General features: G+C 39.8%; 1 protein-coding gene across 13 annotated transcripts in view; it reads left to right on the top strand.

Annotated features, from left to right (window-relative positions):
• TANC2 (tetratricopeptide repeat, ankyrin repeat and coiled-coil containing 2) overlaps nucleotides 1–23,641 on the top strand; it is a 288,782-nt gene that overhangs the window by 52,972 nt on the left and 212,169 nt on the right. For all 13 annotated transcript variants that reach the window (XM_064473522.1, XM_064473526.1, XM_064473528.1 and 10 more), the window contains 2 exons: nucleotides 11,004–11,066; nucleotides 20,757–20,856. In XM_064473522.1, coding sequence (XP_064329592.1) covers nucleotides 20,790–20,856 — 67 coding nt within the window. In that variant the 5' untranslated portion in view covers nucleotides 11,004–11,066; nucleotides 20,757–20,789. The remainder of the gene's footprint in view (nucleotides 1–11,003; nucleotides 11,067–20,756; nucleotides 20,857–23,641) is intronic.

The raw sequence follows: 23,641 nt of genomic DNA, 5'->3' as shown, positions 1-23,641 counted from the left end.
GAGATTGTCCTGTCATGGAGAATAATGGGCTAAGATAAAAATGAGGATAGAAATAAATGGTCAGCTGTCATGGCAGAGGGATGTTAGCTGTAGAATTTGGCACTAGGCCCTGTACTGGGGATCCTGCTAATTAATGGACTCAAGCATGAAGCAGGCTGGAGGTTATCAGTCTTGCCAATGATACAGACTTAGTGCAGTAAAAGCAAGGGGTGGCTGAAGGGTTGCAGAAGGGCCGTAAGTCTTTAATTACTGTTTAATAACAGCGAATGAAATGCAATGTAGATAAATGTGTTGCATGTGCAGGAAGACCAAATCCAAGTTATAGAAAATTATGATTCTAAACTATTACCACTCAGTAGAGAATCTTGGGATTATGACTAGTAGAGCCATGAAAACATCAGCTCGGTGCTTGGCAGCTTTAAAATCAAAAGAAAGCAAAAAAAAATCTCAATGTGAAATGTTAGGGATTAATGGGAAAGAAATTGTGAATAAAGCAAAGCATCATTGAGCCATCTTAGAGGTTTGTGGAATGGCCACGTCTTGAAGACTGAAGTTTGGTCTGCTCATTTTCTAAAATGTATTTTAGAGCTGGAGAAGACTTAGAGCAGGGCAAAAAGGATGATTAAAGATAGGAAGGACTTCTGTAGAGGAGTTGTGCTTGAGTAGACAGGAACTGTCTAGCAGGGGAGAGGGATGCATTGTAAAAACAATTATGTGGAAAAGAGTAAATTAAGTGCAAATTTCAAATGAAATGTAGGCAAATACACTTCTGCAGACACCGTTAAATCCTCATTTGCAATATGCCCTTGAAATCACTGCTGAAAGTAAGGTCGTGCCAGTTTTCTTCCATTCTGTGGTATACGTGTCCATCTTCCTGACCTGGCTACGTTCCAGGGAGGTGTTCCTGAGCCACTGAGTTGCTTCACTCGTGGGTTAATCAAGGATTTGTTCACGGGTGTTGTGATCTTTAAAGGCTAACGTGTTAAGTGAACATATCACATAACTGGGCGGTTGGGATTATGAATAGTGCTTTAATAGCAAGGTTCCAAAAGCCAACAGCAGAGCTCTTCCTCCTTCACTATCAGCATATGTGTTTATACAACTTAAAAGAGCTTTCTGTGATAGTTGAGGAAATAAGCCTTTTTTTGGACTTGTGGTAAGAATGTTCTTAAGTGGTTTCTGCAGTATTGTTTGCATTATTTTGCTTTAAAAGCAGTAAACTTTGGAAACTTTGATATCCATACCCAATTTAGATTTAAGATAATCCAGTCTAGCTACAACACTGTGAATGTTAAACTATTTTTCAGTTTTCAGACTCATTCTTGTTAAAGAAAAAAGGCTTCCCCATAGAGATGGTGATATAACAGTAGAGATTACTGTATTTTCTGTAGCACATCTTGACGTCAGAAATGCTTTCCCGCAGAATGTGCCTGAGGAAATTTCAGACCATTGTTTCTTCATGGATATTGTTCCAGAGTGTAATAAAGGTGAATGAGAGACTCTGGCTCTGTTGCGCTGCAGCGAGGGTGAGAATATGCTGCTTTTTAAGCCTAAGACAAAAGAAGTGGGAATGTATACCAAGAGGAGGGGGTTCCTTGAGCCCTAAATTCTCCCAACTGGGGTAAGAGTTTGGGTGGCAGTGGAGTGTGAGTATGGGAGGCATATGTACATACATGGGTATAGTATGCAAGTACTGCTGTGGAATATATCCCTGAAGAGAAGCTTTGGACCCCTGGTAACACTTCTGTTCCAGTCCCCCTTGCAGGTACTTAGGGTAGCATTGTGAGTAGTGGTGATGCCGCAGCAGAAAGGAGACATAAGTAAGGGTAAGATGTAGGTTTCTCTGCTCTTGCCAGGAAATCTACCTAATGGCTTAAGAGAGAAAACCAGTTTGAGTAGGTATGTATTCTGTTTTTTGACTGATCTTTTCTGTTCTTTAAGAAGTACTCATACGCTGCAGGCTTCAGAAGGAAAGCAAACCAGTTATTTTTGCTGTTTCCTCTTGTTTTCCTTGGTTGTACACACTCTTCCATGGCAAGGGTTTTCATTTAGAAATGGGTAGGATTTGGGATTTGCCTCAATGAATCATGACATAATCCAAAACAATTTATATATGGCAATTGCAAACATTTATGTTCCAAATGTAGGAAAAAACATACATCCTGTCTGTCTGTAAAAGGCATTTAGATTTCCTCCGTATGACAGACTATAGCTAGTAGTTAGAAAATCAAATTATTTTTATAGTTACACAACTTTATGATGAAATCTCAGTGGGGTGAGTGCTTTGTCACTAAAACAATACTGCTGTATTTAGCTCTGCTGTGTTATCTTTAAGCTTTGATACACACTTTTTGATACTCTCTTGACTCTATCCAAGAGTCATGGGTAGTGCATTTCCATTCCCAAAATATAAGAGCCCAGTGTCCCCAGGCATTCCAGTACTGGATGGACTCAGAAAAGCACTTGCACTGTAGCATCACTGCCACTCATCTTGGCTCTCTGAAACAGTGAATGGACCAAGCAGAAGAGAAAGTAGAGGGGATACGCTCTGAGCAGAGCAAAAACAAATTTGGTCTCTTTTCCCAAGTTACTGGCAAGAGGACGAGAGGAAACAGCCTCAAGCTGTGTCAGGGGAGGTTTAGATTGGATACTGGGATCAATTTCTTCACCAAAAGGATTGTCAAGCACTGGGACAGGCTGCCCAGGCTAGAGGTTGAGTCACCATCCCCGGAGGTATTTATGTGGATGTGTCACTTAGAGACATAGTTTAGTGGTGGAATTGTCAGTGTTAGGTTAGCGGTTGGACTCGATGATTGTAAGGGTCTTTTCCAACCAAATGATTCTAAGTACACCTGAGCCAAAGGCAATGGATTCTGTGAAATAACTTTTATTTTGCAGGATATTCAATCTTCTCAGCTGGCATTTTAAGTCATGGTAACGTAGTAGATTTCAACAGTCACATTGAGAGTAACTGAGACTGGGGTTTGGGAAGTGCCCAGCTCCCTTTGGTACTCTCACTATGACCTTTTTCTGCTTGCTACTGCTTATTTCCTCATGGTTTGCGTCTTTATGGGCCCGTAACAGTTTGCTTTTAGGTTAGCTGGTTTATCCAGTTAAAAATCTCACTGGGTTTTCAGCTCTCCCTTGCATAAAGCTAAGGAACCACAGTTCTTTGTACCAGAACCGTAAGTCTTCATATCTATGTTTTTGCTGCCCATTGCAGGATGAAATCGGAAACCTCTGAGCTGTTAGCTAACAAGAACAGTATGAACCAGGTCTCATATATACAACGTCAAATTCTGCTGAAGTGTGCTATATGCTGTAATTTCAAGTGTGCTCATACAATTGCTTCATTTATAACTGCTTCTAGTTTAAACACATTATCTTAAGTAGTCAGGGCTACCTTAAATATCACTTTTATGCTTCATAAAAGATAAAAGGTATATAAATATGCCCTTTCCTTCAAGTACTTACTCCTATAGGCATTCCCTTATTGGAAGGTTTGAAGAAGTGACTTAAAGTGGAATATCCACTTCTGCTAAGTCACAGTTTCCCTGCGTGGGATATAGTTAGCCAGCTACCAAAAAATTGGAAGCCAAGTGAAACAAACTATCACTTAAATCCCCCTTTCATTGCTGTATTTCATGCGGAATCCAAGGTACGGTCTGTAGCGTTAGCACATTAAGTTAAGAACACAAAACATGCTGTTCTTTTTTTCATGTAAGTGTGATTTCACACATGAAAAATCCGTTGTAATTTTAAGGTACATTTTTTCTTTCTGTCTTTCCTCTTGTTTTAATCCAAAGGCCATGTTTTTTGTGTATGTTAAACCTTAGTATTATTGATTATTGCAGATACAAGAAATGTTTGAAAAAGAAATGTGACTATACAATATGCTTGAGGAATTGACTTTTTCCAGGGATGTGTACTTTTCACTAAGACGACTGTCAGTAGGATATTACTTTTGTTTCATTCAACTGTAAATAATTCTATCCTCTGGCAATATAAAAGCAAATGAATTCAAATAAAATATTCAAGCTACTTCTAGTACTTTTGTTAAAAAAACCCAAGACCCAAAATGTCTCATTCAGTGTTTTTATTGCTCTGATTTCCCCCCCCACCCCCAGCTGTGTTTCCTGCCTGTCCCATTTCATGGCACTTGCTTACAGCACACGAGGTTACAGGTGTTTTGTTAGTGCCACCATGTATGTGCATTACGGTGAAAGCTTTTCATCGTTGCTTGCATATTTTGCCTCATATCCTTCATTTTCACTTTTATCTGTTCTTTTTCAGTCTTATATTCTGTGACACTTACCTGGTCTCTGCTTTACAGATTCTATTCGCTCCCCCTCCCCCCTTTCATTTTTCCACTTTCTTCCCCATCTGCACTTCCTTCTCTCTCCTCTGGTAACTGTTTTTGTCTTGACATTTTCCTTCACCGTTTCCACATGGGTGTATTTACAAAAGGTAAAATAGGCTGGGAAGAAGAGTTGTGTTTCTGAGCACTTGAGCTCTGGTTGCATGCTTCTGAGGGAGCAGAGGAAAGGTTTTGACTTACTTTCTTTGAAATGTGTTTGTTGTGCAGGAGCTGGTTGAGGAGGTCTGGAGTGGTTATTTTATATCCTCCATGTCCAGGAGTCTCTGAGCTAAAGCAGGACAGTAACAGCTGTGCAGGTGCCACCTTAGGTTAGGAGCAAGACAAGTTCCCCTGCCAGAGGAGGTCCCGTGCAAGTGTCCTTTTCACACTCCAGAGAAAAGTCAAATGAGACAAACCTGTGTCAACTAAGCACAGTTCCATCAGGAATTAAAATAAAAGAAAAAGAGAGCAGGGGGAGGGGGGAATCTTTAGAAGTCCGTTCTGGCAGCCAGCTCCAAAAGGCCCTGGCTGATCGTGCTGCTTCTCAGGCTGCTTTCTTACCAGCAGTGACTGCAGCGGCATTAGCAACGATGGTGGTGTGTGAACACAGGAATGTAAACGTGATCCTTGGGGTAAAGCTGTGCTGTAAATAACACTCTTGGCGTTTTAGTCATTTGATCCTTAAATCTGCTAGATTGCATATGTTTGAGCGGTGTTGTCAGATTTTTTTATTTGGTTCTTACTGAAATCCCTGGCAAAACTTTCAGCAGCATTGGAAAGACTGGAGTAGGCTTGGGATGTTCAGGGTGACTGCTGTGTTGGATGCCTTTTCAGTGTCATGATATATCTGGGCCATTAAGTCTCCTCTTCTAGTTATTTGACATCTATTAAAATGTCAGATAATTACAAAAGCCTCCTAACCTTGAATTACTCTTGAAGGAAAATATTTTTCTTGGTGCGCTCTTAACATGACCCATCATTTTATGGTTACGTTGGCATGTGTATTAGGAGTGCAGTACCCAAAACAACTAGTTAATAAACAATAGCCAATCTGTAGATAGAGCAGAGAGGGTGAACAAACAGGTTGTATTTGATATTAAACATGTTATGGTGATTAGTGTCTGAAGGCATTAGAAAGGTGAGGGCTTTGTAGCACTAGTTGTTGTAAGAGCAAGACAGTGAGAGCTCCTGCCCCCCAAATCACTGTGCTGGTAGGTAAGTTTGTAAGTGGCATACTCCATTAATAGCTTGGAACTATTTGTTTGTTAAGCAGGAAATAAAATGGAAGCTCATTATAATTTTCATATAAAACCAGAAGTCAGGGCTGTAAGATAGCAGAATACAAATGTCATCTGTATGTAACACAGAGTGGGTTTTTTGGTTGTGGTTTTTTTTTTTTAAGGCATGTGGGGTGAGCAGGAAAATTTTAATTTAAAGCATGGACAATTTTCTGATTCTTTTTTGTTTTGTTTTCATAATTGCATTGGTATCTGGACGCTTCCCCATAGTTATTTAGAGTGATGATCATGAAGAAATTGTTGCCAACTTAGAATAGGGTAGAGTGGATGCTTGCTTAATACTGTTGAAAATCAGCCAAGATGTATCTAATTGTGGACCGAAATGTTATGCTGTAAGTTTTTATTTGTGGAGTTCTTGATTTATCAATGGTATTAATTCCTATGTAATGAACTCTGGAAGTACAGTAATTATGTATGGTAACTTATGATTCAAATCTTACTTTAAATTAGAGAATAAAAAGTTGAGAAGACAAACTTTATCAAGATGGAAACATGAGACTTGTTTTCCAGATTAGTCCCTAATAAAGTTAGGTAGCTCTATTACGTTACTATAATTTAAAGAATATTGCCATTTTCCTTTGTTAGGTGACAGCTATTGTTAAAACACACATTTTGCTTAAAAATGAATTTATGTCTGTTAGAACTGGAATCAAGACTATTTTTTGTCAGTATGTATTTTGTTTCCAACATGTATGTATGTGCAAAGAATTTAAACTGTGATTTTTTTATTTGATTTTAGAATACCATCCAAGCTTACTCAATTTATCAGATGAATACCAGCTGGTGCAACTGACAGCCAAAACTAGAAAAATAACCTCATTTAAAGATGGAAATCCCTATTCATGAGACCATCTCAGAGAGTTTTCTTTCCAGCAGGACTGGTTGAGCAACATGTTCTGATTATTGGTGTAGTGTATGGTTTTCAAAGACAGATGGTCATTGTGTTTAATGTCTGGGTATTAATGCTCTGTTGATAAAAGTATGAGTAAGTTGTTAATTTCTCTGGGAAAATATAATTAAACTGTTGAGATCAGGGTACATGTGACCTATATGACGTTTGGCTTGGAGGCTTCAAATTCAATTAGCTTTGCAAAATTGCTGTGAATCTTTACCTGCTCAAGTGCAAAGTCTGCCTGCTTAGATTATGGGGAAAAAGATTGCTTTTCTAAGATGAACAGAAAACTAGTCTTATTTCATCCTGTTAATTGGAAGCTTGCTCAATACTGATGTTAAATATTTTCAAATACAGAACGTGTGGTATTCATTTCAAGATACCTCAACGGACTTCTCAAACTTGTTTCTGTAAAATCAAACGTCCTAGTACCATTTCATAGTGTACCACTTCACAGCTGTAGTCAGGTGGCTATGGAAGGCAGGTTTTCTGGTTTTTTCTTAAACCTTAAAGCCTTAAGTCTTCTTTCTGTCATGGATTTTAGCTTGACAGGAAAACATTGCAGCTGGAACATATGTTGCTGTACCTGGAAGTATTTGTTCCTTTTGTAGTAGTTGTCTTCTGGGTTAGAACAGCAAGAGGCTGCTTAATTGTCAGCTAAAAGTGTAGACAATATTGTGGTGGTTTTTTTTTTTTTAAATAAACTGTTGTTCTTATCTGTACCAATAATTCTGACGTTAACTAGGGGCCCTTCTTTAGGGTGGTCAATTTAGCTAGCTTATATTTTTACGCCATTTTTTGGTGCACTCCTGCACTAGGGTGTACCTATTTAGAAATTGAGTTTAACTTGTGACCATATACTTATATGTTTAACAGAAGATAAGAAAAGCTCTTTTTAAGAAATCATTTGAAGCTCGATGTGAAGGATGTTAGAGGTATGGTGAATGTGTGTTGCTGGTTTACACTTGTGGTTTGGTGGTTGTTTTTTTAACACATTCTTCTGCAGAATAATTCACTACAGGTACTGCCTACACAGGTATGACCATGAAATTATTTGGGACTGCAAGTCTTCAGGTTGACTGCTTGGTGTCTAAATTACTGAACTACCTCATCTACTGAGCATGCTAAACCTTAACTCTTGTGTCTGTTAACTTTCTGTTCACTTGGCTTTGTGACATTATTACTAACTTGTACTTTTTAATAGCGCTTGTTTTCTTATTTTTGAAATGATGTAATGCCCTTTCATTCACTGCTGTTTGAGCAGCTTTGTCCATGAAGTGTTCATTCAGAAATTGTCTGAATGAGCGAAAAAGTCCCAAATTATCAAAATTATCAAAAACTACTTAGTGGACTATTTCTGTCAAACAAAATGATGGATATACTGGAACAGTAAACATAGCATAGGAAATGTACAGTTGAACTGATGTTCCTCTGGGATGGTGATTGTTCAAAAGAAAAGAAATCCACAGTTGGATGCAATGTCAGCGAATGCGATCGGTGGGTGAAGCATGTTTTCGTGCTGTTTTGTGTCGCAGAACAGCCTTGTGAGATTGTCAGTGTTTGTTTCTGTTTGAGTTGTTCCTGACATAAATTAACTGATTCTGTTGACAAAAAGCATTCCTTATGGTTTGGGGGGTTTATTTGGCATTATAGAACTTGGTAATATTCCTATTCCTAGGTCACGTTTTAACCGCTTCCAACCACCATTGCAAATTCAGCTCGCTATTCCTGGTTGGATTTTACGGGCAAAAATCACAGCTGACGGTAACTGGCTTCCTCATGGATGGCCAAAGCCAGCATGAATACAAAGACTGAAGCACTTCTTGCGGGTGACAGGACAGTGTGGACAGTTGTTCTGCGACGGTGCCTGCTTTCCCGATACCCGCCTTGTGCTTGTGGGGAGCAAACAAATAGAGTGAGCAGTAGTCAGTTACTGGTACTGGTTTTGGAGTTGAGTAAGAGTTAAGAAGCAGGACTGTTAACTTCTCTCTGCCAAGTCCAAGACAACTGGCTTGGAAGAACTGTCCTGATAAAATAATAAAAAAGGAGTAACATTTGAAAGTATATTATTACTTGCAGCCATACCACAGGACAGAGGTTTTAAAACTCCAGACTCATAGAATATGTGGAGAAATCCTGACTGCATGTTGCTTCTGATTAAAACACACCATGGTTGTGATTTATGGTTCATCAAGAGGGAATAATTCTAAAATGGATTTCCTCCCCCCCCAGCTGTTTGTATATTAGTCTCTAAATATATTTGTTATGATACAACATGTCAGAATTTATAACTTTCATACAGTTAAATAGCGGAATTTACAAATATAATTAGAGGATTAAAGGCATTTAACGAATAAAAGCACTGTAATGACATTCGGTTTTTATTGACAACCCACTAATATCTGCTGCATTCACATAAAGATTTCTAATGTAATAATATGAGCAGATGAAAGCTCTGCTATTTAAAAGCTCAATGCAGAGCATATTCATCAAATATGCTCTCTGAATACAGATGGAAAGTTACTGAGCAAATTATGGGTAGTCAGCACTCATCTACAGCCCACACGGCATAAGCCATATTCTACTCTTTGTTTTCCAGGGTATCATATTAAGAGAGATGTATTAAGAAGATAGATGGCAGCAAACTGAAACATTTATAAGGAATTATTTTTAGTTATTCCAAAACTCCCTGCATGTTTTCAGTTTTCCAAAAATTGTAACATAGCTGCTTTTGAAAGAAAAATTTTCTCTTCACTCAACTGCTTGCAAACACCTCCAGCAGGTACCTAGTTTTTGACCAGTTAAAAGAATTGTGGGGAATGCCAATAAAATATTTCAAGATCCTTTTTTCTTCTGTTTCTTTAGGATCTAAGGAATATAGAGGCTTTTGTGAAGTAATGCCTAACAACAATCTTCCCTGGTCTGAACATGTTTGGGTTTGGCCTCCATACGGGCTCAGTTAAAATAGTTCCATAGCCGTGGTCTTTTCGCTGCATGTGGTTGGACACTCGTTCAAAAATTTCTGGCTGAGTCTAACAATATAGTTTCTACAAAATGCAAATGCTCGGGCAGTTTGGTGATTTAGAGTGCAAGCAGAGGTTTGCAGAACCCAGCAGGGGAGCTTGAAGAAGGGCCACCGTCTTGCAGAGTGGTGTAAGGCAGCCTGTGGTGCCCAGTCCAGATTGCGGCTGCGCATGAGCTGAAGGAGGCTCCGGCAGAGGTCACGTAGTCAGGGAGGCATCGGCTGAACCTTGGGAAGGGAGGATGGAAGAGGGAAGACCTTCCTCCGTGCTGTAACAGAATCGCTTTTAGTGCTGCGGCATTAGAGCTGCATTTGCACCTTTTCCTTGCTTGACTGATTGAAACAGCCACAGCCCTGGTGAGTGTCGTACGCTGGTTACGAGCTTTTTAGTTATTTTTTCACAGAAGTGAAAAATTGAAAGCAGGGAGGTAATTGGCAACCCTGAGCAATAAGATAGGATTGCTTCATGAATTTATGGAATGTCTTACAGTTTTTATACACAAAATTATTCATATAAGACCATCTGAGAAGTTTCTGTTAAGGGTCTGGAGAGCAGTGTGAATTACAAGTTAAGCTGTCAGTTACTTTTCAGTATCCTCTTGCAGTAAAATAAAAAGCCCTGCTGAAGTGGTTGAATAATCTACTTTGGTTTAAACTTGCAAACTTAACGTGGTCTCGATTTACTTAGTGGTTTTGGGTTTTTTGTTTGTTTGTGTGATGAAAAATGAGATGTGTCTGTATTTTCTTCTACTTGCTGTTTCTCACATGAGATTTCTAAAAGAATAGATTGGTAAAGCCTGTAACACAATATTGTCAGCACAAATAAAGACATGGTGGCACTGAAATAGGTGCTCTGGTCTGTTTCAATATGTAGCAAGATACGTTTCTTCTGGTTCTTTGTTGATGTACTTCTTCTAAGTACGTGATGACAGAGCAAAGGGCCAAGTAGTGAACTCTTGATTTAGTGTGGAATCCCTCATGGGAGTTGTGTTTATGTAAGGATTGAGTTTTTAAAAAAACACTAAAGGGAGGTTTCAGGATTTTAGCAAGCAGCTAGCTTGAAGAAAAATATTTGGAAGAAACATATTACTTTTTAAATAGTGTACTATATGATGCGTATCAAAGGAAAGCGTTACCAGCTTTGCTTCTCCCTTTTGAAAAGTGGTGAGAGGGAAGACTCAAGTGTCCAAAATTAGTCTTGATTAACAGACATTTTAAAGCATGAGCATTAACTTTTTAATTGTGGTGGTAAAGAGCGTGGGGGCTGTCCAGGAGCTGTCTGAGAGCTTATACAGTAATGCTCTGGAAGAAGTTGTGAGCTTATTCCTGGGATGAGGTGGTTATAGCCCTGTGCGCGCAGCTGGGCAGCGTGGGGCGCGGTAGCGTGTTGAGAAGATGCTACTAAATTCTGTTGGCTTTTTTTATGTCTTTCAGGACTTCTGGTGAATGGAGGAAGACACTTTTTACTAGAGATTTAACTTGTCTAAAGATATCAAGGTAGGACAGTTTTTTTCCCATGGTCCCACATTTTCTTTGCAGTAGTTACTTAATTGTTTAAATAGAATTGAAGTTGTCCTCTGTTTCTTTGTTCATCTGTGATCACCTAGAGTTGGAACATGGAGCACGGGCACGGTCTTCTTATATCAGTTTTACCAATTTTTAACCTGATTGTTTCTGTATTTAGAGAAAAAGGTGTAGTAGCTTTCAGATATTAGTGTTTGATCTATATCAACAGAAAAACTGATGTAATTAAAATATTCCTTTATGTAGGCTTCTGTGTTATTTGTTGGGTTCTAACTGCTTATTAAAATATTTATACTTTTGTAAACAAAATATCTAATAGTGACAGGATGCTATATAAATATACTTTGGTGTTTTAATTTTTCAAGTTGGTTTTTGTAAAAGCCAAAATCTTCTGTGTTCTGAGAAAATATCCAGTGCTTGCCAATGGATTGAACTTCAGTGTCACAGTGAATATTCTTGAGACTGGAGCAGCTTTGCAGAACAGGCTTGCAGCAGCTCCATAATTAGATCTGTATTTTCACGTGTATTTCTGATAATTTAAAAATTAAGAAAATAATTCAAGTTTCCTTTAATCTCTCGAAGTAGTCAAGTGCGGTAACGTTTCCTGTAACATATACATTGCTTAGCCTTTTGTTTTCATTTTCTGTCATACCACTGCTTCTTCAAAATTAACTTAAGATTGAGCAGACCCTCAAAGATAACCTGCAGTAGGTAGCTGGTATTTCTTGAGTGACGATGTTTGGCTGCTCTGTGTCATAGCTAAAAGTTGAAATGCAAGCAGCTCCTGATGGAGAATCTTGCTGTGCTTCTGGTGGTTTGGGGCAGAATCAGGATTGTTCGTCCTGGCAGAACGAGGCTCGTTGATTCCAGCTGTAGCAAGTGCCCTAAAATTTCTTCCAAGGCAGGCAGCATAACTAGGCTCAACTTCTGCAGAACGGTGCCACGTTTGATTTCAAGCTGTAAGACCTAGTTCAAATGGTGGTTGATGGATGCAGCTACTAATAATATTTACAGCCAAAGCAGTAATTTTAACTGTTATGGGCAACACAGAAGACACATAAAAACACAGAAGATGAGTTGATGAAAGTGAGGCGATCGTATTCTGATCTCTTCCTCCATTACCAGTTTTCTCAGAGGCAGTATAATTGACATTGTATATGGAGAACTTAAGTGTCCCTTATGAATTCAGTCTGTATCATTAATCTAGAATTAGAAACCAGGTTATGCAAAGTGATAAAGCCCTGTTCAAAATTAAATTCCCTTAAATTCAAGGTCACCACATATTAATGATCAAGAGAGAACTGGTTCTGACTTCTGACCTTCTTCTAGAGAGTGAGTGCATTACTTCAGTAGTATTTCTGATCTCATATTAAATAGCGATTTAGTTTTTCTGGTGTTAAATCCCAACACTTAAATAAAAAGTATTGTTGGAGAGGTTTTTTTTTCCCCTGGAAGAATAAATTCAAACCTTGGCTGACAAGTTAAGGTTGCAAAGTATATTCGTTAGTATTCTGTGATTGGCAAGTTTATCTTACTAGAATTATTGTTGTTTAAGAAGAGTAAGGCTATCTAGATGCAGAGTGAAAAGCTGTGTATCAGCGGCATCTGTCTCTTTCAGCAGTCGTGCTTTTATTCTGCATCCTTCTTACTAGAAGTATGACTATGTTCTAGACAAAATGAAAAGCAAATGTCTCCTGTTAAAGGAGGAGTGGGACCTCAGGCCTCCACAGAGTACCTCTGTGCTGAACAATGGAGACTTGCACCTTTCTGGTGGTGTCCTGCTGCTGCCGCCTTCCAGACCCAGAAGCAAATCACTGCTTCAGTCTGGCGCTGTTGCCCAGCCCTCTGGAAGTGCTGTTTTCCAAGCACACTACCAAAATGAGCTGTTCCTCAGAGTAAGTTGTGTGGGTTTTCATAATGATACAGTACTGGTCTCGTTCCTCTCAGGCTCTAACCGTACAAAAGTTACCTCTGAACATAAACACCACAGACTTCAAGTGAACATAATCACCACAGACTCATCAAGAAATACGTTTGGCCGCATTCACCTTGGGCCTGTGTTTGGGAATGCCACGTACATGGGAATATTACCGTGTTACGCTCTCGGAATTACTTTTCAACTGTAGCAGTAAAGGCTGCTTTATTTTGCTAAAATAAAAGCAGAGATGGAAGGTGACTTCCTGCTTCCTTGTGAAACATTGTCACCTTGGCCTGCTGCATGCTTGTGCAGTGTGAATGCTGTTAGTTATGTAGGTGTTTTTATGACTCTCCATCAAGGATAGTTGGAGAAGCAAAGACAGGAGGGGTATATCCAGCTGCTCACAGGAGGAAAGGGGAGAGGACACATGCAGGGGCTCTTGAGGTATGGTGGTTTGTGGCAGGATCTGTAGGAAAGGTGCCCGAGAGATCTCTAAGTGTTTTGATGAGGAGAGGCCAGAGGGGATGGAGAGACAGATCTTCACACCAAGCCCCCCCATCATAACGATCAGTGTTCAGGCTTTGTGAGGGAACACACAATGATGAATTTTTGTTCGTATTTAGTTGTTCTAAAGCCTATTAGAGAACTTTGTCTAATAAACTCTTAATTTCTTAAAAACCTGTAATTGGTAGGGTTTAGTCCTTTTAATTCCTTTTTAGTTTTCCTTTTTCCAAATAATCCTAGAAGTTCTTAGCATGTTTTTGCTAGATTACAACAATGGTTTTTTCATTCCTGAAGTTCCCAGAAATATTTAATCTCTGAATTCTGTCCCTGTGTCTTTAAATGTGCGTGGACCAAGCTTATAAATGTGCATTTCCTTTGACTTCAGAGTTGCTATAATCAGTTATTCACACTCCTGTTGTGAGTCAGAGCTGTTACGTGAGTTCAGCCGAGAGTTCCGCGCATTTGGTCATCATGAAGTTTGTGGAGCTTCTGACATATGCTGACCGTTACCAGTTACGGTGTGTGGCAGTCTAGCCTTTCTGCGAGCGTCAGGTGCTCCTTAAATGTGCTCTTCTGGGCTGCTAGTCCTCGTCACCAGGTTGTCTCAAAACATCCTCTTGAATTTCAGGGCAATTTAAAATAAGAGTGTAGGTTAAACTTTGAATAATTTATTTGAGGAGCACGGGAAGTTTCAGTGTAGCAGCTCTTACCAGCAAATGTGGAACAGATTTCTGAGTACAATATACGTTATACATGGAGTCGGTGCTTGAAAGCCCAGCTCGGTTTGTGTTGGGTGTCTTCCTTTCTTTTTTCAGTTTCTTTCGTCTTGTGATAATTAGCTTTATAAATCTGCCACTTGTGTTAAAAAAATCCTTGTTACCTATTCCTTTCTGAAGCTTGAATGCTCTTTGAAAATAGTTCAATAATTTGTGAAAGGTTAGATTTTTTTTGTTCACATGTTGTTAGTTTTCAGGATTTAATATTCAGAAAGGTACCTTTTTTGGCATCTTAATATACGCTTCTTATCACACACATTTATTTTTCTAACGTAGTGATTTCAGCTTCCCTCATGAAAAGAGGTAATCTGGTGCTACCAGGAACTTTTAAAATAGTGTTTTTCGAGTAACAAGCATTTCTGTTTTCCCTAACTGAGTGTGTATTTTCTGTCAGAGGACTTTCTTCTTTTTCAGAAACACACATAAAGAATTACCCTCCTTAAAAATCTTTTTTCCATCATTCCTATTGGGAATTGAGGGAAGATGCACTAAAGAAATGCAATGCCTCAGGATCTCCTCTGAGATAGACAGAAGCAGATGAATAAAGGCATAACCCGTGAGATACGGACTAACTGTTTTCCTGCTTGTCAATACGGAACATTGTCATGGTATTTATCAGCAGTAAAAGTACAGGAAGTAAGGCTTATCTAGCGAGCTTGTTTTTAAAACTTTGTCACGATCTTCTGTGTATGTTCCATTGACTTGGTGCTGCCAAGTCCTGATTCCAACTGAAAAAGTTCTGTTTCATCTTTAATGATGAACTCCGATGGAAACGAGTGCCTGCCTTCGGCACTGGGCGATCAGAAGTGGTGTGTCACAGAGGGCATTCAGCATTCACCTTTGGGTGGGACTGTACTGCTAAGCAACACTGTAACGCTCCCCCTACAGCCTGGCAAAGCCTTGCCTAGAGGCAGGATGCTGTAAGATTTATTGCGCTCTTCTGGATTTTGGAAGTGGTTTGTCACTGATAGGTGTAGTGATTTCGCTTTGACAAATGTGTTTTGATAGGAGTTTGCAAATACTTCTTATTTATATCTATATATCTATCTATAGATACAGTGTTTTGAGAATTTTTGACTAGATGGTCATAGACTTCTGAATATTGTGAAGGTTTTGGGAGTAAATGCTGTCTTAATTTGCTACAGTATGAGCTGCTGCTGGAACCGGATGATGTGCTAATGGGACCTCGTGGTCTGGCACAGAGGTGTTCTTGTTCACCGGCTTTTACTGCACCTACTTTTCAAACAGCTACAAATTAATGTACGAAGAGGCAGTTGGCAGAACAGTTGCACCACCTCCAATTTGGAAGTGTGGGCTTTTTTTTTTTTAAAGTTGTCCTTTTCACACATTCAGTTAAAGCTCTGTGGTGGCCCCGCTCTGGCTGTGCTCGCTGGTCTGCCGCTTGGAACTACTAAAGTCTGTGAACATCACCAAAATGCACAGGCAGTCTAACTGGGCTTTCTCCTAACTGAGACTTCAAGGAGGTAAATGGTGAGCATGTCTAAAGAAACCTGTTTCCTTAAAAATGTTTGGAAGACCAAAATGTTTACAGTTCTTTTACTTTCTAGAAACAACTTTTGAAATGCTTGTCCTTTTACGTAGGTGTTTTCACTATGGAGGCAAGGAAGGAACTCAAAACTTAAGGGGAAGTAGAATTCTTAAGAAATGTGCCTTGCACGTATGACTTAGATTGCATTCCCTTAATACTTTCATAGTTAGAAGCTTTTCATTATTGGGAAAATATGGATTAGAGTTCCACCCTGAAAGTATATATTTAGTAACTTCTAATGCTAACTTGCACAAAACTTGACGGCAGTGGCCAAGCGATGTTTGTACGTCTCATTGGACATCAAACACTTTTTTGGAAAAGAGCTTAGCTTCACTAATCAGCTTTATATAAAAAGTAATTCTGTTTTTAGTGAGGTGATCATAGAAGAGGAAAATACTGGGATCTAGCTGTTTCAGTGGTGGTATATGGGGCAAAAAGAATTTGCTTTGATTTTGAAATTCCATGTCCGACAGTCAGTCTTTCCCAAGGAAATCTCTAAAAAGCAGCAAAAGTTACTTCTGTGAGCTGTAATAAAGTGTAGGCACCCGAAACGTGACGTAGTTTTCACAGCCTGTCGACAAACTCTGTCTTAAAATTAAGAAAACAAAGAAATAGGCCTTAGTCATCCAGGAGGATTTAATGAGATATTGCAGACTCGCTCAAGCTTACCATTTGGTGTAAAGTTGTGGCTTGCAGCATTCAGTCTGTCTCTGCTCCCTTGTCTTTTTTTTTTTTTCACTGTATTTGTACTACTGCTTTCTCATGCCCCAGAAACTGTTTCTGTTTATTTCATTGAAATCTAGCTTTGTTAGAAGATAAAACAACATGCGGCAGAGCCTGTCTGTACATAAACCAGAAGATGCATGAGCTGTTTTCAAAAAAAGGCTGCTTTTGTGACATGCCGTTGATGCTATAAAACAGAGTTCATAGAGGTGGTACCTTTTTATTTACCTGCTGATAGTGTTCAGAGACTTCTGCTCCCATAACAACTTCATTAGATTTGGTAAAGTTAGGAATGACAAGCTAAACGGCAAAGTGTAGTAGCCCTTGGTTGCCCAATTTGATGACAGAAGCACCCCATGGCAATGGGAGCGTGAGGGATCCCCATCGGCACGCTGCGTCTTTAGTTTCTGCTGACACAGCTGCTCACAAGGCTGGAGAAGAGGATTAACCTGGACTGCGTGGTGTGTTGAGGAGTTCATTGTCAGTATGAAAAACTGCCTGATCCAGCTCCTCCTAATACTGTAGCACCATTTGCTGTTTAATCCTCCTAATTCCATGAACTAGTATGACCAACAGAATTTTTAATTTAGAGTGCTTATTCTTAAATATTATTTCTGGCTTAGTATTAGCTAAACAGTGGAAAAGCTGTGACCACATTTGCTTAAAGCCACAAAATAATGTGGCTCTGCATGCAAGAGAAAACCAGCAGCTGATTTTGGTGACCTGCTGATTCTGCTACTCTATGTTGTGCAAACCTTAACTAATCAGGATATAAATTTAGCGAGTACTTAGAGGACTACACCGTTGTCCGTGAGATGCAATGAGAAACCACGTCGTGAGTTGATGCCAACCGAGGTCTATTACTAAAAGGGCTTTCTTTCCATCTCCCACCTGTACGGGTGGCTAAAGATCTATCAGCCCTCTGAGGCTTCCAGGTGAGCTCTGGGAACTCAGGGTCTTAATGCAAGACATCAATGCTTTCTCTACTCCAAGGCAATTTGGAGCAAATTCACGGAGGCCCCATATATGCCCTGTGCAGAGACCTAGTTCAATTGCAGCAGCAGCACAGCAATTTCTGGCACAGTTTGCGTTGTGAAGGCTGGAGGTAAACATCATTAGCAAACTGTTGTCCTCACCTTTGGCACTGCCCAGGCTCAGCCCAGTTGGCTCCGTCAGCGTGGTTAGGTTTCATTAGGTTATACCTCAGCACTGATGGCACGGCTCCACGCGGTTCTCTCCTCGGCGCAGGCTGATGTGGGGATAGTCCCTAAACCTCCTCCTTAATTGGTGGGGACTTTGAAGTTCTGGGTTGTCCACTGCTACCATGAGAGTTTGGTTCTGAGGAAAATGCCATTGTAAAGATTGATTGTGCTTTCAGACTTAGATGGGGCTCAGAATGGATACCTTGACAGCTGCTTTTTAAAAGCAAGAAAAGAAAAAGAAAAAACCCTACACTTTTCTTCGGTGGGGTTTTAGCAGGATCTTTCTCTTCTACCTTTCTCTCACCAAATGCTGTAAGATTGTTATTTATTTACCCTCTTTTTACCTAAATCTGAAATAGCAAGCTGAGCACTTCACAACCCCACTTTGCCCTTCCACCTGCATTGGCTAACTAGTACGCTTAGTGCCACAGGTAAAAGATGAAAGATAGGATGTTATTCTTGGCTGGAGATAGTCAAAGTCTGATGTTACACTGTCATCAGCAGTGGAGGTGATTCTGACTGACTTTAGCGTGAGCAGAGAATCAAACCTGTAACTGAAGTCTGCAGGTTGCAAATGGTATCATTGCTTGATTGACTGGCGTGGCCCACTCTGCGTATGGCTTCATGGGAATGCTCTCAAGGTCTTACTCGGACACGGGGCACTACAGTCACTGCGCCAGGATGGTTCGGGCAGGTACGTTAGGTCTGGGCAGAGCAGCTTGCTGCAGGCTGCCTTACCTGCCTACAGAAGGGATAAATCCTTAGCTGGCCTCCCCTTTGCTCCACGCTTCGCTGTTGCAGCTGCGCTTCCAGAAGTACCTCACTTTGCTTGTTGAAAGACAGTTGCGTGTCCTTGCCAGCATGCTAGGTTAGTGTGAATCAGTATTAACCCTGATAGCTGGTGAAATGTTTTCTCCTTATATTTACATATTGCTATCACGGAGCACAAAGAAGCTACCTCTTCTTGTTTTGCCTGTCCTGGAAAACTGTTGCTAGGTGACAGTTACATTTTTCTGTTCATAAACTTCTAGGAAAAAATTAACTTCATTGTGGCTCTGCTGCTTGGCTTAATATAAGAACCACTTCAGACTGCTTTTTCTTAACAAAAAATAAATAAATATTGATCAATCAAATGTACACATTCTGTTACCAGTGTAGTGCTGAATATTGTAGAGGCGGGAAAGGTGAGCCATGTTCAGACTCAAGCAGTTCTCCGAACAGTAGCAGGAGGTGTTGACTGCTGCCTTGTCTTGCTCAAAGCCTAGAGGCTGCATTTGGGTTAGTGGGCTGTTGGAGGGGTTGCAATAGTATCATGTTCCAAAATAAATAACACACTGAGTTTGGTTGGCTCCTCTTCACGTTTAATGTCTACTTCATACTTTCTCCTTCTGACGTTGCAAAGGGTGTTGTATATGAAGAAGTTTATTAACAGCAGATTGTGAGAGAGGAAGGACATGTAAACCCAGAAGTTTTCTTTCTGTGCTGTGAGCTGGAACGTAACAGCCGTCTAAAGAAACTAAATGAAGAGAATTCAAATTTAAGACAATTGTGTTTGTGCCCAGATGGAAAACTTTTTTTGTAGTCGTGTAACAGTAGGATGCTTCGAAGAAGGGCCTGGGCTTTGTTTGGGAGCCCTGGGAATACGTCTAAATACTAGCTCGTTGTGCTTTGATGTCATTATGCACGGCCTCAGAAAGATGCCAGACGATACTCAAGTGATTCATAGATGCAAAGTAAATACCAGTATTGTATCTTCTGTTTAATATGCATGCATACATACATGTATGCATGCATGCAGACAAACATACCCCAGAATCTGTTTGTGGAATCTAATAAGTGAATGGAATCTCCTGAAAGTGAGGAAAGGCTGAAGTTAAGGCCGTCCTCGCGTGCTCACTGGTGTTTGTCACGTGTGTGCTCAAAGTTGCTGCCTTGGAATGTAACTATCTCTCAGTGAGAGAGTAAGTCATATTAAAATTACTTTCCGTGGCTTTAAATGCCACATATAAAGCTCCTAGAACTGGGTATTTTAGTATTAATATTCTTGAAAATAGATAGAAATGAAGAAGCTCAAGATTGCGTTTACTGAGCATCCTCCAAGAACTACCTAATGTTGCAGAAAAAACTTCATGATATATTTCTAGAAGATGAATGTGTTACCTTGTAACTCTGGAATATTATGTGTACAATAGAAGGAAAGTTGTGGTTTATTATGTGGCCTGATCAAAGACACTCTACTATTCTTTTTGTCTAGTTAGGAGCTGCTTTTGTTGTTGGTGTTTGGATGGCTTACCTACTTTAATAAGAGGATGTTCCACCAGAACAAGCTGTCAGTGTGTCTGGTGAACCCAGAGGCTCATTCTTTTATCTTCAACAGCACAGAGACAACTTTTTTTTTTCTTTTGAGACATACAGAGTGAGGAAAATACATGGATAATGTTTCTGTTTGATTTTTTGCATCAGTTAACTTCGGGTTTGAGTGGCTTTCCTCCTCATGACAATTTATTGAGCTCAGCAGAATTTGACAGTCGACTAGCCCAGGAGCTGTAGACAACAGCTTTTGTAGTCTGTGGGTGGTTGTCAGCAAGACTGACTTCTTCTGAGCAGTGCAAAGGGTAGCAACTCTTTCTGGTACGTTTGGCTTTAATAGTAACGGGCAACGGAGGCAGGGTTTGCTAAGTGCTGTGTCTTTCCCAGTTTAGTGTGAGGATGATTTGGTCAAAGCATTTGCCAGGACGGGTAGGTCATGGGAGCAGTGCTGAAATGGTGGTGTCCTGGCCATAACCTCGGCGACTGAAAGCAAACGGAACGGTAGGCTTTATGTGGATGTTGATTTCTGTTGTTAGGAAATATATTGGCAAAATAGTTTTTCATCATTCTAAGTTTGTTGTCTTGGTTTTTTCCCTTTACAGTTGCTCTGTAATGTTGATCAACATCAGTGTGTTGATTTTTTTTTTTTTGTTACATCTATTGTTCTTTTGCTTTACGCAGTTTTGGGGACACGGAAAGTGGAACAGGATCGCCATGTTTCGAAACAGTCTCAAGATGCTTCTTACAGGAGGGAAGTCAAACCGCAAAAACAGGTCCAGTGGTAAGTAAATGTCAACTCCTCGTGCGTGTGTTTTATTGACAGTTTTGGAAAGTATTCCTTTTATGTGTGTTCTGGTTTTACTTCTGGGCTTTCTTCTTTTTAATGAATAGATGTGCTCAGTTGATGATCTTGTAGACTCAAAACATCATCAGTCATTTTAATATTGTGCTGTAATTTAATATTTAAAAATATATGTATATTTATTTAAAAATGTATTTAAACCACAATCTGTTTTTACTGGGGAGATGAGATGTAGGGAAAAACAAATAATAGTTACACATAATCCTAAACTAACATCAAGGTTCATGTTTCAATTATGGAAATTAAGAAAATAATTTTTTTCCTCAAAGATGACTACGATAACTTGTGGCAGTGAAACCTTCTTCATTACAGACAATACTTGTGATAGCAGTAGCAGTTGTTTTTTTTTTTTTTTTTTTTTTAACAGGAGGGAGAGAAAGGAATGGGAAGAGATAGAATTGAGGAGAAATTGCCCAAATTTAGTCACCATTTCTGTTAGTCTCCTTTTTCCACCATGCCAGGGAAGGAGTTTACAGTTTGCAGTGGTTCACGTGGCTTGGCCTGTTTGGTCCATACTGGAGGTTAGGAGAGACTGTAATTGTGAAGCAAAACATTATTGATAAGCTTTAAAAACATTTTTATTTAGCTTCTGTATTTATTTAAAAAAAAAACGGAGTGCTGGCAGCATAAGAGCTTTTAATTAGATCTTTCATTTTTCTTTTTAAAGCCATCTGGCAGCACGTTTTGGATATTTTGGGATAGTTTTTATTTGTGCTTGTGCATCTGTGTAAGTAGTGCTTCTGTATATTCCATGGGAAACCACAAGTGAAGGTGCAGGGACGCAGTGGTGATAAATGCAGTGGAAGAAGCGGGCTGTTTTCTCTTGGTTGAAACAAGTTAAGAGGTATTGCTCAGAGTGCCAGAATTTCTCCCCCCCCCCGCCCCCCGCTTTTGATATCTTACTACCCAAGTTTTATTTGGGGAAGGGGAATTATGTTTCTCAACAGCACGCCTTCGCTGTGTCCTGAGGTTGCCTTGTAGCAGCGCTGACTTAATTTTTGGACCGTGGACATCCGTGATCTCTTAAGTCTGGTTTGTGGTGAGAGTCCCAGTTTGTGGTGGTTGATCCTGAAGATACTCGTCGTGAGAAGTTTAAGCAGTGCATCATGGTGCTACCTTCCTTGCGTTAGTTACTTTAATTAGTCTCTCTCATATCGTAGGAAAAATGTCTGTTTTGTAAAGATGCCCTTAGTAATTTGAGCCTGAGGTCGTGGTTGTCATTCATGGCTTTCATAAAGGAATTTTCTTTCCTTGTGAGCTCCTTGATCTTTTGTTGCAGGAGTGGTTAATCTGAGGAAGGTACCTGTGTAAAAAGACAGGTAGGTTTTGGGAAGACACGAGCAGATGGCTCTGTCTTCCTGTGATTTTGTACATCTGTGAAGTGTCACATTTACAGTCTAAAGCCCAGGAGAGTACAGGTCCTCCTATGATACTCACAACCTTTGAAAACTGTATAGAGACAAATAATCTCAAATGGTGGTTTCTGCACAAAGCCATATCTTTGTCAGTTGTTCTGTTACCAGTCCCTAGTATTCCTTCTGGCTTATCTCCCAAAGCAATATTAAGGATCTTGTATGTGCAGAGCTTTGCAAATATGCGCTTCTTATTTTGAGAATGCAAAATGTCCGTTCTGGAATCGCAGGATTTGATAGGGCTGTACTTCTGTCTTCGAGCAGAACAGAAAGAGAGAGAGGTCTTCTTGAAAAACAATATGACAGTAGTTAATAGATGAGGTTTTCTCTAATGCCTAATGACTAGACTGGATGTTTAATGTAATTTATTGCAATTCTGCCTTTGAAATAAGTTGCTTTATTGAGAAGTTCTGTTTGGCATTCTTCAGGGGAGGAGAGGGAATAAAAAAAGGAGATTGAGGTTTGTTAAATTAACAGTGCCTAAATGGAAAACATCCCACCACTGGAAAATATTGTTTTCAGATAAGTTTTAGTGTGCCAAGGTATAACATGACACTAGATGCTGCCTAATTTTTTAACGAATGTATTTAATTCTGTGTTTCTTCGCAACACAGTAAGGAAAAAAACCAATAAATCCTCCATATACATTTCCCTGTAGCATACAGTATTACAAGCCTGAAATCTGGTTTATTTATTTGCTTTGCAATTCTGGAGAACTACAGATTTGATGCTGTAAAAACTGATAAAAAAGGAGAGCATTTTTCCATCGATACACAAAAGGAACTTGTCACCCTGTGGCTGACAGTGGCAGAGCAGTCCTTCTGTGCTGCTCTGAACAACTCGATACTCATCTCACATGTTTGCTTTGCTCCCCCAGAACCTCAGTGCTCCCTTTCTCACCATCCTCCCTTGCTTCCCAGTCTCTCAGTATGCGAAGGAAAAGATCTTGAGGAATCCTCTTGAATAAACATAGATGTTTAACAGCTAGGTCCAAGTGTTCCGTTCTCTGGACCATTGTCACACGGTGAGCGCATACCTCCAGGACACCTGCGTGGCTGCTCTTCACTGTTACGATTTTGTGGGGCCTGTTTTTGTGGAGGCATAGGTGGGACACTGGCGGTTCTGGATTGTTTTTTTTTTTTAGCCAAGTACTTTGAAAAGATTAGCTACTTATTGACTTTTAAAATTATATTTATCATTAACAGTATTTAGATTGCTAAACAGACATTGGAAATGAAGCTTCCCTGATGGTTTTGGTGCTGTGATTTGCCTCGTGGCCTCAGAAGCCGTTT

This window comes from Phalacrocorax carbo, chromosome 25 (assembly GCF_963921805.1).
Source record: "Phalacrocorax carbo chromosome 25, bPhaCar2.1, whole genome shotgun sequence".
Classification (NCBI taxonomy): domain Eukaryota; kingdom Metazoa; phylum Chordata; class Aves; order Suliformes; family Phalacrocoracidae; genus Phalacrocorax; species Phalacrocorax carbo.
Note: the sequence above shows the minus strand (reverse complement) of the source record. Positions and strands in the feature narration are given on the sequence as shown.